This window comes from Odontesthes bonariensis, chromosome 19 (genome assembly GCF_027942865.1).
Source record: "Odontesthes bonariensis isolate fOdoBon6 chromosome 19, fOdoBon6.hap1, whole genome shotgun sequence".
In the NCBI taxonomy this organism is placed as follows: Eukaryota; Metazoa; Chordata; class Actinopteri; order Atheriniformes; family Atherinopsidae; genus Odontesthes; species Odontesthes bonariensis.
Window position 1 is genome coordinate 16,155,126 of NC_134524.1, and position 19,192 is coordinate 16,174,317.

Here is a 19,192-nt window from a genome sequence, read left to right on the forward strand (position 1 = left end):
CCAGAAGGAAGGAGAGGAAGGAGCAGAAGAACTAACAAAGGCGTGAAAGGAACTTTAAAGAACTTTCCAGCATCAATACAATATTTTCATCACATTTGGAGTGGTGAGGTTCTGCAGCTGCAGCATGTGGATGGAAACCAAAACAGAGGTGGAGGAGGTCAGCAGGACTCGTGCCAGTTTCAGTCGGCGTGTGCTGAACAGTGTGCTTTTGTGCACTGGAGACATGGAGCACTTTGATAAGTACATGCAAGGTAGGAAACTACTCAATACTACCATCGGATATTCTTCAATCTTACATATAACTTTAAAACCACGCGTAAAATACAAAATATTGTGACTAGAAATAAGATCTAAATCTTCTCTTTGTGATTATTCGTAAAACTTAGAATTCCCAAAGACTTGGCAGGTTTGAAATGACCATTATCATAAGCAGATGACTCAGATATGCTTACATCACCATTAAAATATGCAAATGTATTCATCACACAACTCCCACAGGGAAGACTGCTGCACTCTTCCTCCAACACAAAACATAATCATCATTAAAATCCCATCTTGGTTATTTTACAAAAGCCCAAATTAGCTTCCGTAAATCCATCTGAGAAAAACGTTTTTTGCAGCAACAGCATTTGCATTTTATAGCTTCAGTTTTATAACATCTTAACATTTTGCTGTTCAGTATTATTTTTTTTCCTTTTTTTTCTCTCTCTCTTGTTTCACAGACAAGTGGTTTGTGCTGCAGCTGGCTGTGTGGGGGCTGAGAGGGGTGACCAGGGTGATTCTAGCCAACAACCCGCTGAGTGGGACTCTCATTCTGGCTGCCCTGTACTGGGCTTCCCCCTGGCAGGGCCTGCTGGGAACTCTGGGTGTACTGGCGTCTACACTAACAGCTGTCATCGTAGGACAGGACAGGTGGATGTACTAAGGATGAAAAATGATTTAAGTCAATGAATTTAAGGATTTACTTGAAATTCATGAAAAGAAGAGATCTCGGACTCATAGCCCCATTTACATCTATTTATTAAAAATTCCCATCTTTTAACTTATCCAAAGTTCATGCCACACACTGTGAAATAAGTTAATGTTCAACCTCATAGGTTTTGAAAATGTTTCCAGCTAAAACTGGGCCTTGTGATGCTCTCAAGTGTTGAATACATTTACCTTCACAGTATAAGGTTTTTTTTACGAGGATCCATGAACAGGTATAGTAATGAGCGTTTTGTTTGTGAGGGAAAAAAAAGCATTGTTATGGTTTCCCTTAGATTTATTAGCCTATTGCTGGTCAAGTATGATGCCCGTCTGTCGAAGCTAGAAGTAGTTCTGATGTGTCAATCCTTCTGTTGTGTGTTTGTGTGCAGTGCTGAGGTGGCAGGGGGTCTTCATGGTTTTAATGGCATGTTGGTGTCTCTGCTGATGGGAGTGTTCAGCTCGGCTGGGGACTGGTACTGGTGGCTGTTGCTCCCTGTTTGTCTCGGTTCAGCTACGTGGTAAGAAACATGCGCGCATTGTTTATACTAAAGCTTAACTAAATCACTTAAATGGATCACCTTCCAAATTACTGGGATCGATTAGCAGCGCAGGATATTCCCCTCTTAAAACAATTTGCCAAAAAAAATTCTTACCAGCCACCTTTAGAGTTCAGGTTTAAGTGGTTCATTGCAATTGCTTTTTGTGTCCTCTTGTAAAAGAACAAATGTGAAGTGGTTCCTTGTGAAGGAGACACCTGCCCAAGCCAGAGTACACGCATGCAAATGTTTTCTTTTTACTTTAGAACGTTACAACTGGTCATTGTAAATTTTAATGGGTATTTTTCACAAATTGCAAATCAGTAATAAATCAAACAATCTGCAGTACACTATATGTGTGATTTTAGAAGTGCCTTTTTAGTGTTTTGTAAATATCTAATGCAAATGAGCTGCAAGAAAGCTGACAAACACAAAAATTTTTTAAAATTAAATAATTTCCTTTTGTAGTTAGTTTGTGTAAACATATAGAATGTGTTAAATGTAAGCTATGTAAATGCTATATGTCCATGTCAGTATGAGTACTCATCCATTCCTCCACTTTCCTTTCTCTAGTGTCTTTCTGTTCAGTGGGCTCTCCACATTACTGGGCCACTGGGACTTGCCTGCTGCTGTGTTTCCCTTCAACATCATTATCATCCTCTATCTCCTTTGTACTGGTGAAAACAACCCCTATTTTCCACATCATCCAGCAACACCGCCCGGGATGCTGGGGCCCAACGTCACAGAGCTCAATGCAGTACAGGTGAGGATTCGCCAACACAAGGGAGCAAAACGGGGCCACAATGTTCTCGTGTTTGTCTAAATAAATGAAAGTTGAGAAAACTTCGGCTTTTCAGACAGATTAAAGTTCCAGTGTTTAATAATTTCTTTATTAGCAGAAATCCAACAAAAGGTTTCAAACAATGACTTCAGAGTAGAGTCGGGTGAAAACATCACCCACTTACACTGAAATAGTTGCAAAACTAAAATCTTTGTGCTGAATTTGTGCTGATGGGCATAAATTGTGTATTGTTTCTTGACAACCAGTACGACTTGCAAAGGGATGTATGTAAATTTTTTTCTCAGCCTAAAAAAAAGCTAGAAATATGAAATTCAAAGCATGTGAAATGTTAAACCCTTAGCTTATATAGCAAATTAGTGACTTTGCTCAAATGTTTATCAGTATTTTTGATTACAGTTAATAGATGGTGTGTCTTGAAAAGAGACTGCCCGCATTCCCAAAATAGGCCGATTAGGTGTTTGTTCACACAGGCAAATGTTGCCAGTAATTATGTTAATGTCCACAGAATAATTGACCTCTAGTCGTCATCGGACCAACTGCATCCAAATGAAAAAACGGTGTTCACGATGGTACGGTTGCATTATGAAAAGAAGCTTTTAAATATTTGAATGTCTTTTAAGAGGCCAAAAATTAATTGGGGGGGGGGGGGCAACTAAGCAACTAACATTTCAGGTCTTAAATATGTTCTTTTCACAACACTGTTGTTACTGTTACCCTCGTCAACACAATATGAGGAAACTTCTTGTCACTTCCTGGTTGACATTAAACTTTTGCATCCTTTTTTTTTTTTACAATTCACATGCAAATGCACTGACAAACACTAGAAGTCATTCATTTTGTGTTTTAATTAATCATCATCAATTAATTACTGGCTGTATGTTCCTACACGAACAAATACCATTTCACAGGAATTCTTTATGAACCATATTTAGGGTTAAGCACAAACAACTTAAACGATCATTTGAAATTGTTGCTTGGAAATGTTGATGCAACATGTACATTGCTGCTGGTCATAATGGGTTAATGTGAACACTATGTTTTTTGTACAGTAATCACGATGTTCTTAATGGCTAAATCTAACCAAACAGAAAGTAAAAGTAAAATGAGGGTACAGTAGAATAGTTTTTTTTTTTTTTTTATGTAACATCTGTCATCTTTTCTGAAGCCCTTTTCCTTAACTGTGTTGGAAAACGCCATGAGATACAAGGAAAGATGGCAGGGGAAATTCACAATGACTTTGGAAAAGACAACTGTGCTGCACTGAGAATCTGACCACACTAAGATAATGAATCTAATGCAACATTATCACATTGTTACAATTCATACAGTATAAAGATCCTATTAATATAAAATATATCATAAGAATATTACTTTATTTTTTTATTAGATTTTAGGTTTGTAGTCTACAAAGGGAACCAAAAGGCGCAAAAGTGAGAGCGAATGCTGCTCATTCTCACCCTTGTGCCATTTTTCCACACAAATCACAGTTAGTAGGATTGTATGATGTTAATCTAGCGTTCCAGGTTGCAGGTGAAAGGAATTGTAGGCCAGAATTATCCCCTTTCTGCTTTACAAAATGCTGAATTTTAATTTCCTTCTTGACAGTTGTGTGCAACTAAATATCCATACCACTTTGACCTCCAAACACAGACCTTTTGCCAGTTAACTCTAACAATCAATACATAAAAACACTTGAACAAAATGCTATTGGACTGTTTTCCAATAGGCACAAGGTCCTATACATACTACCCCTTAGGTCAGCTGTACTTTTCTCTTCATGAGCTTTCTCTTCATGAGCATGCAATCGGTCTATGTTGTACAGTGATGGATAACAGTGATACTGCTTTTAAATCTCTCCTAAAAAAAAGTGTCCACGTAGCTCCTCTTGGTCTGATTTGTTGTTTTTCTGAATGGAGATAAATCCAGGCACATCCATAGCTGGTGGATCATTCTCTATGGTTACAAGATATTTGGGCTGCACTCGGTTAGCCACAGAGACTCAGTGAGCCCTTGTGGACTGATGAGAATGATAAACCTTGGATTTCACTGGCCTTGTGCCCAAACCAACATGAAATCTGATTTTTAATTATATTTAAAACTTACTAGAAGTTTGTGGGAGAGGTTGGAGTTGGAAAGGCTGACGCTAGATTCAGTTTGACCTTTAAGTCAAAAAGAGAATTTCATGCTGGGGCAGAGAGCCATGAAAAGAAGATAGAAATGAAAATAATTTGGCATCATGTTATTTTGTCAATGTAATATCATATGACCAGGTTCTGATATAATGTGTGGTGGTTTTGTCAATGTCCCCCTCAGAATTTCTTTGTTTGAGCACTGTGTGCGACAGAAATGTTTCGGAAACTTAACTTCTACTAGTGGCTGAGCTTATGTATGCAAGGGCTTGATGTTATACAGTAACTGACAGTGACTCAGTCCCATTAATTGATAAACCATACCCGTGCCAATGCTGTATTATACACCCGGCATGCCCACCCTTTTATGTCCTTTATCTAAACTCTGGGGCTATTCTATCAAGTCCACTTTGGTAGAGCAAAATCAACTTCCAAGCAATAACTCTCTACTTCATGGAGGCTATGATTGTTTCTTTAAACTTCTTTAGGGAGGTGTTGATTCTTCCATGATGGTTTTCCAGGAGTATATGGTGCTTTTAAAATATAATGCATTGGTCAATGTGGTTTTCTGTGATTAATATATTCCCTAAATTAGGCTTAACCTGACTAATACAATTAAATCCTATGATAAATTAAGTTTACCTGTAAAATTACAGCAAATAAACTATCTCTTGAACCTTAGGGTAGGACAGCAATTACCTTACAATTAACCATGCAGTTAGGTTGTGCGTAATGTGTTGGGGAGATGGTACACTGAAAGAATGCCTTGAAAACATTTCATTAATGTGCCATTCATGCTTAAAGGGACATTATGTAATTTCTTCCCCCATCTAGTGGTGCAATTTTAGTTTGCAAAGTTGAATGAATTTGCTCTCTAGCGTTTTCAAATGTGCGCTGCAACTTCTTGAACTACGGCAAGCGGAATGTGTCAAGATTCAAGAAGCTATAGCTTCAGACTCAAGGTCCATACAAACAAAAAGAAATCAAGACACACAGTACAAAGGATTACATAATAACACACATACAACAACACTATAAATACAGATGACAGATAACATGTCAGATAACAGAACATCTCCTTTGGTGTGCAAGCAATGCAATTAGTCATATTCCGGGAGTTACCGGAAGTGACGTCGACGTAGCGTTAGCATTAGCAGCGTTAGCAATAGGAGCATTAGCAGCGGTAAATAAACTCCCGGTAAACTTACAAACTTTCTAATGTCTCGTTTTGTGAATTAAGAGCCTATGTATACTACGGCAGAAGTTTGGTAACAATCAATGCATTATTAGTGGGATCATTTACGAGATAAAATCTATTTAGCATTTTTTTTTTTTAAACTTTATTAGTAAATCAACAAAATAACAGTTTACAAATGTGAGCATAACGCCAAAAAGAAGATAGCCAGGGGGAGCATAGGAATAATAATAAAAAGAAGAAGATGATGCACTTACAAAAAGAAAGCTAATGAACACAAAGACATATGTGCCAAGGAATAAAATATATTTAGCATTAGCGGCTGTAATAAGCCATTTGGCGGAAATGACGTCACAATGACGTCATTTCCGCTTGTAGGCCTGGTGGGGAAATCGCGATTCGAAGTGCTTTATGTCCCTCTCGGCACTTCGTCGTTTTTCATAGACCAGAAGGACATGGCAGCCTCCATAGAGCTTACCTGCTCTATGTAGATACAGACAAGTTATTCTTCACTCAGGAGGATAAGTGAGATTTTTGACAGAGATCATTTTACACCAATGAGGACTAACTTATGAATGAATATGTTGATTTGAGCTAATAAATGACTTAATTTATTACATAGTGTCCCTTTAATTTATTACATAGTGTCCCTTTAATGATACCTTCCAATACATTTAAAGATCCATCACACCATCTCCTCTGTCCTTCTCAGAATGCAGTAGACAAAACTCTAGACAGTTTAATGGTGCTGGCTTCATCTAAATGAAAACTACATGAGGAAAAGCTTCTCATTCAGGAAAAGCCAGAGGAGTGAGTATCAAGCAGATTAATTTTGCTGGGAAAGACATATAGTTATGGTGTTATGAAGTGTTTCCTTGTACCCTTTTCACAAATATCCACAAAGTATGATCCAATTTCCAGCAATAAATAACACATATAACAAAAAATTAAATAGAAAGAGACAGAAACCCACATGTGACTGATAAGGGCTCAATATCCATAAATCAGGCCGGTCTGTCTGTTACTTAGCAACAGTCATTGGTGGAGCTCTTGTTGGCAAATTACATTCAGCACAAACTGTTTAAACTATGTGTTCAGTTTAGAGGGCAAGATAAGGTGCTCATGAAATTTTATGCAGTTTCTACATATTGAAAGAGATCCCGAACTTGTGTCCAGGTGATTGGAGCACTGGCTGCAATACAGTATACATTTAAAAAAATAAAAAATAAACTAATCTCTTTACATATGTGTTTATGCATCACTCACAGATTGGCTATTATGCTGCTTATGTAAACAACAAAATAACAAATATGGTCGAGATGTAAGTTGTATAGAAATATTTAGATATGTATAGAAATAGATTATCTATTCAGTAAATTGTCATTTTCAAATTGCAAATCAAGTATTTTGACAACACAACTCACAGTTTGTATCCAATATAATTTCTAAATCAAAGTCGTATTAACTAAAACTTTCATGTTAACAATGGGTGAATAGGTACATACCGTGAGTAAAAGGACACGCATGGCGAACCGCTGAGAATATACCCCAACAGTTGTAGTTACCCTCTGCCAATTGTTTTAAATGGTAACTAGAGTAACTGGCCTCTCTGTTATTGCTAACTGAGCTGATATGCAGAAGTTTTATAGGGGGAGTTTTATTGAATAAAAACTGCACATTGGGCCTTTTTAATATTCAACATGCTTTGTTTTATTAAGTAAAGCTGCACAGGATCTATACATAATGCCATTCCGCAGCTGTTTTTCTTTTAGAAAGTCATTACTTTGCAATTTCTTCATTGGAAATATAATGCTAAAGGCTGACGTAATCTAATCTAACCTGTGAGCAGGCCTTCTGCTATGGAACAAAAAAAACCCTAAAACAATTAGATTTGTTTACCTCATTGCCTCGTGTGTATTGCTGTTCAGGATGATCTACAAACTCACTGTGATGTTAGATTAGCCATGCTGCCTAAACCCTCTCAGCACTGTTAGGTGTGCTGAATATCAAGAATATGAGATTTACACACAATCTTATTAAGAAGCATCACACCCTGTGGCAAAGGTTGTTCCTTACAGTAAATCACTTTCCTCAAGTTTCAGCTCCAACTTCTGAGATGTTTTTTCTCTGTGTTCCTACCTTCATGTCAAAAAGTCTGCCTTTCCCTTCGCTCAATACTTTTTCTTTTTATTATTTAACATGTTCTTATTTATATAATTCCTCTTTCACTCCAACAGTCTGTCTCTCGCTTTACAAATGCTGCTCCTTCCCTGTTAGATGCCCTGTTTGTTCTGTTCATTATAAGGTCTGAAAAACATAAATCCTTCTTTTTATCTCGGTGTCGCTTTCTCACCTCACTCAATCTGTTTCTCTTTTCTGCTAATTAGAGCTGTCATGATATCAGATTTTCTCTGCACAATTGTCAGGGCCAAAAAGGTCACATTATTAACCTTACAGCAATATCAGATATGAAGATGGTTGCTCATCTCTGCACTCTCCTTCTATGACAAATTGCCGACAATTATACCTCATGGATACGATCATTCTGCGTGCATGATATATTCCATTCTGCTCACTTCTATTTTATTTATCTTTTTTTTTTTTAGTATATATTCTCTCTTTTTTTATGATGGTAGTTGCAAAGTGGGGTCAGCAGGTAAGTGGCATTGTCCCTCTTTGGCTCTGTTGATCAGCTTCCACATTGCTAGGTTAATTTCTATCCAGTGCAGTGTTTTGTCTGATATCTTTTCTGACGGGATCTTACATGACAGAAGTAACATATACTGATTTGTGGCACTGGTTAGCAATGGTGGCGAGACTGCTGTCAACTGCTGTTTCTGATCTCCTTTTCCTGCACACTTGTGTTTGAGCTTATGGTGAAATACCCAATATGTTGAGGTATGTAGCAACCAGAAAGCAACTGATTCCTAATTAATGACAATATTATCATATAACTATTAGAAATGCAATTACTATATATATATATATATATATATATATCACAAAAAAGTTATTATTTGGATATTTGGCTTTCGGGGGAAATTTCAGGATTAACCTAAAATGCATTCAAGAGAGAGATGCTATACAACTCTCCATCATTTTCTCATTTTCTGCAGTTTTGTTTGACCTTTTTCATCTTGCTTTCTTCTTCTTTTCCAAAGTTTACAGTGAACAATATGTGACCATATTCGAAAAATGGCATAAAGTCACACTGCATTATCACAATGCAGCATAAACATACTAAAAGACTTTATCATTGATTCACTAGTAAAATATGCCTCCATCTCGACCACCTTTTAAAGAATCTTTACAGGTGTGTGCTGTTTTTCCTGCCAATTCTATGTGAGATTTTGATCATACTGACATTGTAAAACTTTTGTGTGACCTTTTGGAAGTAAGCACGTTGTGTATAGCATATTAATCTTTAACTTTTCCCTGTGGAATATTTTTAAATGACAATAAAAATTGGTTGTCACCACACAAAAGAAACGATCCAAGAGATGCAAACTCATCCTTGCCTTTAACTCTCCTTTCTGTTTCCTCCCTCTGTTTTCCCCTTTCACCCCATTTTATTCTTCTATTCCTCTCCTCCTTCCTTTTATTCCACCCTTCTCCATTACCTCCTTCCATCTTTCCTCCCCTCATGTCTCCTCTGCTTCTCTCCAGAGATGGGGATGACGTCTGTCCTATTTATATTTAATGTCTTCAGCTTCGCTCTCTCTGCTGAGCATGGCTGCACGACCATAACGGCATATTTAATCGCACACAAACACACATAAACACACAGAGGCACGTACCCACACGGAGTTGTGAGGCAGCGACTAAATTAAAAACCATTTATGACTTGTAAATATCAGTGGCAGGCAGGCGCGACTAACATGTCGCCATGGAAACTCTTCTCTTCTGACTACCAACAGCGTTTGTCAGTGTGTATATGTATAAATCTTTAAAGGCCTACAGAAAGCTGACACTACACCCAATACATAATGATAATACATACACAGAGGAACAAAAATGATCATTGGACCCTACACCAAAACATTTCATAAACGCATGAAATTTGCGATTTTGAATTTGCCGCTTGGAAATCCTTCCTGGAATTCCAGACTGGGGGCGTGGCTTCCGAGCGACGTCACAAGTGCCATGGCTTTTCCTGGCTGCCGCTATTGTAGTATGCTTGTTGAGTGGTGAAGGCAATAAAACGTTGGGTTCAGTGCAGTTTTTATTGCGAGTAGATGTACGAAGTGCTGTGGGTGCGTGTGTTGCCCTCAGCACCAGCAGCTCACACCACCGGGGACAGAGGAAGCAGAGAGACCTGCGGTCGGAACTTGTGTCTGTGTCTCCCTGTTCGCCTGCCTCCTCTCTGGTGAAATCAGCATGAGCGCATCCCGCCGTGTTCAGCTCCCTGCGGTGCAGACACTCAGGGGGAATCCACCTGGCGGAGAGCGGACACACCCCGGGATGGTTGCTCTGAAATCAGCCGGCAGAGCCCCGACGCCCCGACGCCCCGGCGCCCCGCGGCACACATGGGGAACTTCCAAGCACGAAAGTGAGTGGGAGTATACTTGTGTTTGGACAAGGTTTCAGTGCCGCAAATGTAGCAACAGTGGTGTTATCTATCAGAGATGGAGAGGAGGGCGTTATGGGATTCTGTCTCTTTGTTGCAGCCTAATGGATTGTTATGTTTTATTACCGGTGACCTTTTTTTGTTCCTCCTGCTTTGGTGCCAAACAGTCCAGCTGTGTATACAGCGGTGGAAATAGCTGCACAATTACAAGCTGCTTTTCTGACTCGTGGCCTAGACCAAACACAGTGTATGCTCACCAATCGGCATTCTGAAGACGACCAAAATCACCATGATCACCATCATCGTCCCCACTGCTCTCGGACTCGGACTCGGACCCACTGTCACTGGCAATGGCTGGCTCGAACCTGTATGGTTCTAGCCCCAATCCCTCCTCGGTTTCTTCTTCAGGCTCTTCATTGTCTTCTTCATTGTCATCAACAATATTCGGATCGAAATTTGCCGTGAAGAAGCTATCCAGGTCTGGCAAACTGCTGTTGATTGTTGGGGGTCGTTCCAGCAGCTGGCACTCATGACGTCACGCACCTGTCGTCTGCTACTTCTGGTTTGCCAAATTCAAGTCAAATATGGTGATAGTTTATTGGGCCTAATCAGGACTATCCAGGGGCCTACAATTATTTTAAAATCATAAAAAAATTCCATGGTATATAAGGAATCGATCTGCTATTTCAGTTTTGTGCAAAAAATGCACCTTTCTGTAGGCCTTTAAGCAGAATGAGAAATGAATAGCTTATTTAGACTAAACGCATCTTGTCATTTTGTTTTTGTGAGTGTCATCCTTCTCTTGGGACATACTCCTCGTATATAAAGTTATGTAAAAAATGTCCGCATGCAAGAGTAAGCAATTCTCATAAATCTTCCCAAATATCTTTGTTTGCCCAGGTGATGCACGGTATCCCTCTTGGTGTGGGTCAGATCTTTGCCTGTGGAGCCCTTGGACCTTCCCTTCTCATCCTGGGAGCCGTTGTGCTGTACTCCCCGCTGCTGGCCATCCATGCTCTGCTGGGATCAGCAGTTGGAACATTAGCAGGTTTGTCTCAAACTTTGTGTGCCGTGTCCCAGTGGAAGGACTGAGAGTAAAGCATCAATTTCTTCTTTTATAGAATGTGTGGTAGTTTAATACAATATGGGACACTGTTAAATTATATTTTTCTTTGTGATAAGACATATGTCCCTAAAATCAGACTCGGTTTGCGTGTTTTAAGGATCACTTTATCAACATTTCACTTTACATCGTGTAATTTTCATCTAATGTGCCACACAAATCAGTTTACTAACAATGGCAAGTATTATTCAGTCTGTAAAAACATTTGTGTAATAAAGTGTTTTGGTGTCCTATAACAAGATTTTGAGATGTGATGAGAAGTCTGCAAAGGTTGGGTATACTATTGAAGAAACGACACATTTTCCATGCTTGTCCTGTTTATGATTGCACTGCTTGACTGCTGAGAGTAGATTGACTAGCCTTGCATCAGATATAGAAACATTGCAAAGTTTTTGTTATCTGGGTGCATTCAAAGCACATTGTGAAACATTGGTGGAATCGCAGGTATTACCTCAATAGGCTACAACGGCTCTGTGTGGCTCTGTGTCTCCATATACTGCTACAACTTCAACACAATGTCCTAAAATACTGGTGTGTGTGTGTGTGTGTGTAAATGTGTTGGAGGCTATGAGTCACCCCATAAGAAACAGAAAAGTGGGAGTGAGCTCAGACACAAACACATGTACAAACCCGTGGACATCAGAACCATTTAATTAAATAGAAACTGTTTGAGTTTTTCCAAAGTCTGATGTGGCTTTTCCATTATCAAAACGATTAAAACCCCTTATATGGAGAGTATCACATTTTATCATGCACATAGATATGGGGAGGAAGTGCCCTCCTCCTTCCTGTAAGAATGGTTGTTTTATTTGTGTTGTCTGTTACTACTTGGTTAGGTGATGGCAACATAAGTTGTTCATTATGTTTAGATATATGTTGTAATGTTTGATTTTTAACCTAAAACTCCAAGAAAGTGTTGCATAAATATAACTAAAACACGGCTTAAAACACAGTGTAAAATAAAAGTAAAGTGAAAGTACAGTTGTGTGCGCTTAATCACACGACAGAAGGTCGACCACGAGATCTGCATTTCATTCTGTTTATCAGCAAATAGTGAGGATCAGCGTGATCTTTGACACAGAATGTGTAGCAACAAATATGATTGTGAAAAAATCATTGTACAAGGTGTACATCTTTCTGACTCATGTACATTTCTGTTATTGACGCCTAATGTCTTGCTGCAGCCGTCACAACATCAGAATTTAAATAGCACCTCTTTGTCATTCAGCCTTTCAGTTCCCTTTAATCCAGCAATCCATTTTTTAAACTTTTCTCGTACTTTGTAGTTCTATGTAGTGGAATCATTCCACTTCTGTAGCCAAAGAGGGAGCAGGTCGTTTAGGCCATTGGCGTTTAGGCCGCAGTCGTTTAGGCCCCCCTGCAGTCATTTAGGCCAACAGAGGAGTCGTTTAGGCCACAGGGAGCAGTCGTTTAGGCCCCCCTGCAGTCGTTTAGGCCAGGCTACCTGAGCAGCTGAAATCTTTATTATTGTACATTTGTTATTATAAGATATAAGTCAGCTCTACTGGTCTGTCTGGGTAGCCTACATATCTATGGTAAATTATCTAATAACCAACTTTAGTGTGGAAACGTTTTTTTTTATTTAATAAATGGTGATTTATAAATTCATAAAATTGTGGAAATAATCATCTGCATTGCCACATTCATTGGACAATACTGCTGTAATTATTTAGAAGCCCGTTAGATTTGCGCGGCTTGTGAGAATTAAAATAGTGATTTATAAGATAAGCATCGAATTGTCATCGTAAGCATCCGCATTGCCACATTCGTTGGACAATAATGCTGTAATTATTTAGAAGCCCGTTAGATTCGCGCGGTTTGTGAGAATTAAAATAAATTACAGCATTATTGTCCAATGAATGTGGCAATGCGGATGATTATTTCCACAATTTTATGAATTTATAAATCACCATTTATTAAATAAAAAAAACGTTTCCACACTAAAGTTGGTTATTAAATAATTTACCATAGATATGTAGGCTACCCAGACAGACCAGTAGAGCTGACTTATATCTTATAATAACGAATGTACAATAATATTGTGCATTGTACATTCGTACAATAATAAAGATTTCAGCTGCTCAGGTAGCCTGGGTGCCAGCCGAACTTAGCCCCGCCCATAAAAGTTTTGGTCGGGAAGTTCGGTCTGGCTCTGCTCAGTTGGGAAATCATTATGCCCGACCAAGAATTGGTCGGACCAATCAGATTGCCAGGGCGGGCTTTATACGATGATGGACAGATGATCAACAGGGACATTATCGACTACGTCACTAAAGAGCTGAACACGGCTGCCGCTGGAGAGCTAGGGCGTGTAGATTCTGCCATCGAGTCTGTTCTACAGGATCTCCACATTGCATTCATTTTGAAAGACGAACAGAGGAACGCGATAAAGGCTTTTATCGATAGAAAAGATGTTTTTGCCGTCCTTCCTACAACAAATGTGTGTGTTGCTTAATCTACGTCACATACTACGTTGCTCTGATTGGTTGTAGGTCTATCCAATTGAGCGAAGAGGCATTTTTTCTCCTGGTTCGGTTGAAACACGCCCCATACTCAAATCTCTATTGAGCGGTATCAGACTCACATTCTGACTAGAATCGTGAGTATGACGTAGTCAGGCTACTGCTCAGGTACCCTGGCCTAAACGACTGCGGCCTAAACGCCAATGGCCTAAACGACCTGTATCCGCTATTCTGGTTTAATTTTTAATTTCATGAAAGATAATGTTAGACTCTGTTTGTGTCCTTGTATGTGTTTCTGTGTCTCTATTACTGTTGTCAGCCTCAACTGTAACTAATACTGATAAATATTCACGAAAGACTGTCCCGGGCAACAATTTCTAATCAGAAAATTCACTAGAAAATGGAACCAATCACAAGAAGCCTGTCGGATACAGGTCGTTTAGGCCATTGGCGTTTAGGCCGCAGTCGTTTAGGCCCCCCTGCAGTCGTTTAGGCTACCTGAGCAGCTGAAATCTTTATTACTGTACATTCGTTATTATAAGATATAAGTCAGCTCTACTGGTCTGTCTGGGTAGCCTACATAACTATGGTAAATTATTTAATAACCAACTTTAGTGTGGAAACGTTTTTTTTATTTAATAAATGGTGATTTATAAATTCATAAAATTGTGGAAATAATCATCCGCATTGCCACATTCATTGGACAATAATGCTGTATAATACAAATTCGGTTAGCTAAACAATGCTAAATCGCGATCATGCTAACGAGCAGAAACGGACATTTTAAAGAGTGCAAATACACACCAGGAGCAAGAAAACACTATCAGAAAGGTAACATTACACATTCATTTCACATCAGTATGAAGATACATCGTCAGTGACTGCCGCACCGGTGTAAACATGTCGAGTGGTGAACGTGAAGAAAGGAAGAGGAACTGCACAAACCGTCTTCAAAATAAAACGCCCACTTCAAATATTAACGAATGTACAATAATAAAGATTTCAGCTGCAGGTAGCCTGGCCTAAACGACTCCTATGTTGGCCTAAACGACTGCAGGGGAGCCTAAACGACTGCGGCCTAAACGCCAATGGCCTAAACGACCTGCTCCCAGCCTGTCCAGTTGTTTGTCTTTAAAAGTTGTACCAGTTGGTGTATAGACCTACTCTATATCAGGAGAAATTCAGTATCTTAAGAGTCTTATATTATATAAAAAAAAAGCAAAACACTCAATAAGAAACAACAGGATCGGAAATAAGATATGGAGTCATTTTATTGTGCAAACTTTATCTGCTATAACATACAATAGGAACAAACATAAGTATGGCCAGCTAACTAGATAATTTGCAAATATAACTAACAATATTTTTTTCCGAAAGCATGTGTTGGTAATTTGAAATATATATAAACTATATAGCAATTCAAACTTAAAGTTTTAGCATTTGCTGACTTTTTAGCATCGAGCATTTGTCTTTACTTTAGCTGTTACATCCATAATTATCAACCAGACAGATGAGCAGCCTGGGTTAGACCACTTCAGAATGAAATCAATTTGTTGACCCATACTTTTAAAAGTGGACTTCATTGTTGGTTATGATAAAAACCAAGACGATTGAAAAAGGTAGAAATTGTTTGCGTGGATTTTATTATATATGAAAATGAGGTTGGGGGTGGGGTGATGTAGCTTTTTGAACAATACTCTTGTCACCTCATAATGCCTATTTAATAACAGGCAAACAATGTCATCAGTCGGTCATGTGAGAGAAGAGATACATGGAGTGTGAGGCCATATTTAGAGCTGTGACTCAAAGCACAATTGTGTATACTATTCCCATGAGGGGTTTCCAAGGGAGAAGATCAGGGGCTGTATGTAGGCCAGTTCCTCTCTACCTCCTGCTGCATTCATTACGTAGGAAAAGGGATAGTTTCTCTGTTCTCCTGTTTTTGATCTCACTATGAAACATTTTTTTCTGAGATAGGAGAAGTCAACTAGAGTTCATAGTTTACTATGCTTTTATATCATAAATTCAAACGTATGAAATATAATGTATTTGCCACTGAGAAAAAATCTCAGGTCAGAAGAAACTGGAAGGAACACATGTTTGGAAATAGATATGCGTTTTTCTTCTGATCTTTATGACCATATCTACTTGAGGCAAACTGGAGAGGGCATGACAAGGTCTAACACCCACTTATCTAATTTAGTTTCAGCTTCTAGCAGGATTTATTTTCATAATGTACATTAAAGATCTTGAGTCAGACTAGACTGAAGAAAAATGTCCATGTGTTTTTTTTTTTTTTTTTAAAGAGTCTCTTTGTTACAGTCTATGGGTCAGACTTCTGGTAATTGCAGGAAAGGCTGATCCACACACAGCATGAGGCATGATTAAGTATTCACTCTAAAAGACTGAATTGATTACATTGAACCGTATATTAATGTAGCATATTTGTAGCATTTGGCAATTGTCTCAGTCTGAGGTCAAATTTAATAAATTTGGCAAATGAAATTCTCATCAGTCTCAGCTGCACTTTGTGTTCAGCACTAATTAATAACAGTTATCATATTAACTATTGAGCATTTTTACATTGCATTAGTCTTATGCTAGGTGAACATTAGCAAAAATAGGATTTTGATTTTGAGTGTGTTTGCAAACATCTCAAATCCTCTCTGTGTCCCAGCACCCTACAGACTCATGCTGCCATGGACTAGTCTTCCCAGTTTAACGTGCTGACTACTCTGTGTGGGAGGTTAAACAGAGATTTCAAGCCGTCAAAAAATCTAACTTCTAAAAGAGCATTCTTAATTACCTCATTTCATGAGATCATTTTCAAATAAGCAATTTTCTTGAATTGGAAATGAGGTTACATGTTGGACAGATGTAGGTGAAAATACAAAGTCATTATGCATGCATTGTAGTAGAGAACTTAATATGCTGCATGTGCAGACTGTGTCCTCTACATCAGGTGCAGCTGACACAAGCACAGTGTTAACAAATGAGCCCACATACAGAGCAATCCATTTATCTGTATCCACAAACAGTTTTACCCCACAAAGACATTAAAGGACACTATGATGGATTCACCAGCTGAATGAAGAGCAAAGGCAAAAAGGTTAGCAATTATACACCCACATTGGGGAAATAACAATGATATTAATATTTAGAGTTTATTTCAAATGTTCATTCCAGAGTTTTATACTTTCATTCCCATTCAGTGAGCAGCCAGTGGAAAACAAATGATGCAGGAAAGTGGAAAAGAGAGGCGACATTGTGCATTTCATTTGATAACAGCACTCAGACTCATTCTGCTAGAACAGACAACACCTCACTCGGTGGTGGCCAGCATGCACACTCATCGACACAAAAAGAAAAAACAGTAAAGATTTTAGTATCCTCTGGTGCTTCTTCCAGCACTGGCATTAGTCTTTAATGATACCTTATGTGTGGAGGAGACCAAAAGAAAAAGGGAGTGCAATGAAGGAAAGCCAAATAGGGAAGTAATGGTGGTGAAAAACAAAATGTTTACAATGAAAAGGATGATAGAGGAGGAGACAATCACTATGTAATGAACTGCCTAATAAGGTGGCTGTAAAGGAGGATAAACAAACGGAGCTGGAGGGGAATGGATGGCAGAGTAGGCCAGCAGACACACAGCATTAAGAGGAAGCACAGGGGTGTGGTCAGTCTGCTTCAGGAACAGACTACTGAACTGCAGCTCCCATTCCCCTGATAGGAAGAAAATCAATCACAGCCCTGCCTAAGATTTATTATTTATAGGAGAGCTTCCAAAATGAACACCTGTCTGAAAAAAAACTGTAGTTGTCTTCAAGGAAGGATGCAGTGCAGATTGTTGTATGTATTTAATTTTTTATCTTTGGTCAGCATCCATGGTCAGGCATTTGAGAGTTCTTAATGGGTTTTGAAAAGGCTTTTTCATAACATAGGGTTTGCAATAACCAATGACGCTAATGGCAATGTCATAGAACAACACACGCCTATTCCATCAGGCTAATAGTGCACATGTGCACAAAATAAATGTAACAAGAGCTCATAGACGGTCAAAGGGTCGCTCCTCTGCACACAGTTTTGAGTCATTTTTTTATGATGTTATGGTTTCTGTCAGTGAAGCAGTCAGTAAGCAATAACTGATCAAAGGTGCAGCTTGTTGCAAAAATTCTTGAACAGTTGCTATGTGGGCGTGCATTGCAGCATTCCATAGTCCTTAATCTAATATGGACAATATTTCAATTATGTTTACATGATTTGCATATAGAATATTCTATTCATATTTCCATTTACAGTAATCACTCATGCCAGCATTACACCCGCCTGTGTAAATAGGGAAATGTGCTGTACAAAATCTTAGTTACATCCATATCCCTTAAAATACGGAACTGTTGTACACGCTGATTTCTCTCTTGCCACAAATTTTTTTTGCCAGAGCCTTCCTGTTCTGCACTAAATTCCGATGGAACTGCAGTTTTCAGATCTTGTGACAGGATCAAACAAGCTCATCACTCATGATAAGCAGACCTTGTGGTGAAGGTCTAATAAATTTAATTCAATGCAAATAACATTTGGCATACCTTGAATTATTGGTTTCTCCAAATATGACTTTATTTTGGTCAAGGTAAACAGAAAATACCATTTGAATTGCAACGTCTTAGTCAGAGCATGGTCTTGACCAAGTTTATGTCAGAATATTGCTGTCAGCAGGGGTTTGAGTGAAACTGTGGCACTGTTCTTAGGATACTGATGTTGACTAGTCCACTACTTTGGACCAGGCTGAAAGATATCACTAATAACTGAATGGACAGTCATAAAATTCCTCACATTTGTGGTCCTCAAATAATGTATCTTCGTGACTTAAGTGTTTGTCTGACATTTTCTCAAGTGCCTTAATGGGTTTCACATTGGTTGTTACCAGCAGAGTGATGGATTGCCATGAAATGTGGATGTGACAAACATGCCCCTTAGGATGTGAATATGCCATGATTATTAGTCTACACCCTACATCAAAATTTTAATTCGTCCAATAATTTGATTAACGAAAAACCTCATTCTAATTGGCAAACACTTAAAATTGGGAGAAAGTGGTGCAACATTGGATAACTATCACGTTGTAATTCTGAAACAAAATGAAAAACGATAATGATGAAAAGCGGAGGTTTCTCCAGAGTCACTCTGACCTCTTCTGAGATGAGGAAGCAGTGAAAGAGATTAAGTTTGAGAAAAATAAGAAATTAACCGAGTAAACCAAAATTGTGTTCTTTTGGCATTTTACACTTGGCAACATTTGCTTTTCCTGAACATTTCAGAGGAATGTTCAGTATCATGTTCAACCTCAAAGTGAAACTTGTTGGTCTGTGCACCCTGCTTACCCCAACTGCT

The 19,192-nt window shown here is 38.7% G+C and overlaps 1 protein-coding gene across 1 annotated transcript in view; it reads left to right on the forward strand.

Moving 5' to 3' along the window:
* LOC142368854 (urea transporter 2) overlaps positions 1-19,192 on the forward strand; it is a 23,743-nt gene continuing 4,551 nt past the window's right edge. The window contains exons 1-5 of the mRNA XM_075451049.1: positions 1-251; positions 723-912; positions 1,359-1,487; positions 2,079-2,268; positions 11,099-11,246. Of these exons, the coding sequence (XP_075307164.1) occupies positions 125-251; positions 723-912; positions 1,359-1,487; positions 2,079-2,268; positions 11,099-11,246 (784 nt within the window). The 5' untranslated portion in view covers positions 1-124. The remainder of the gene's footprint in view (positions 252-722; positions 913-1,358; positions 1,488-2,078; positions 2,269-11,098; positions 11,247-19,192) is intronic.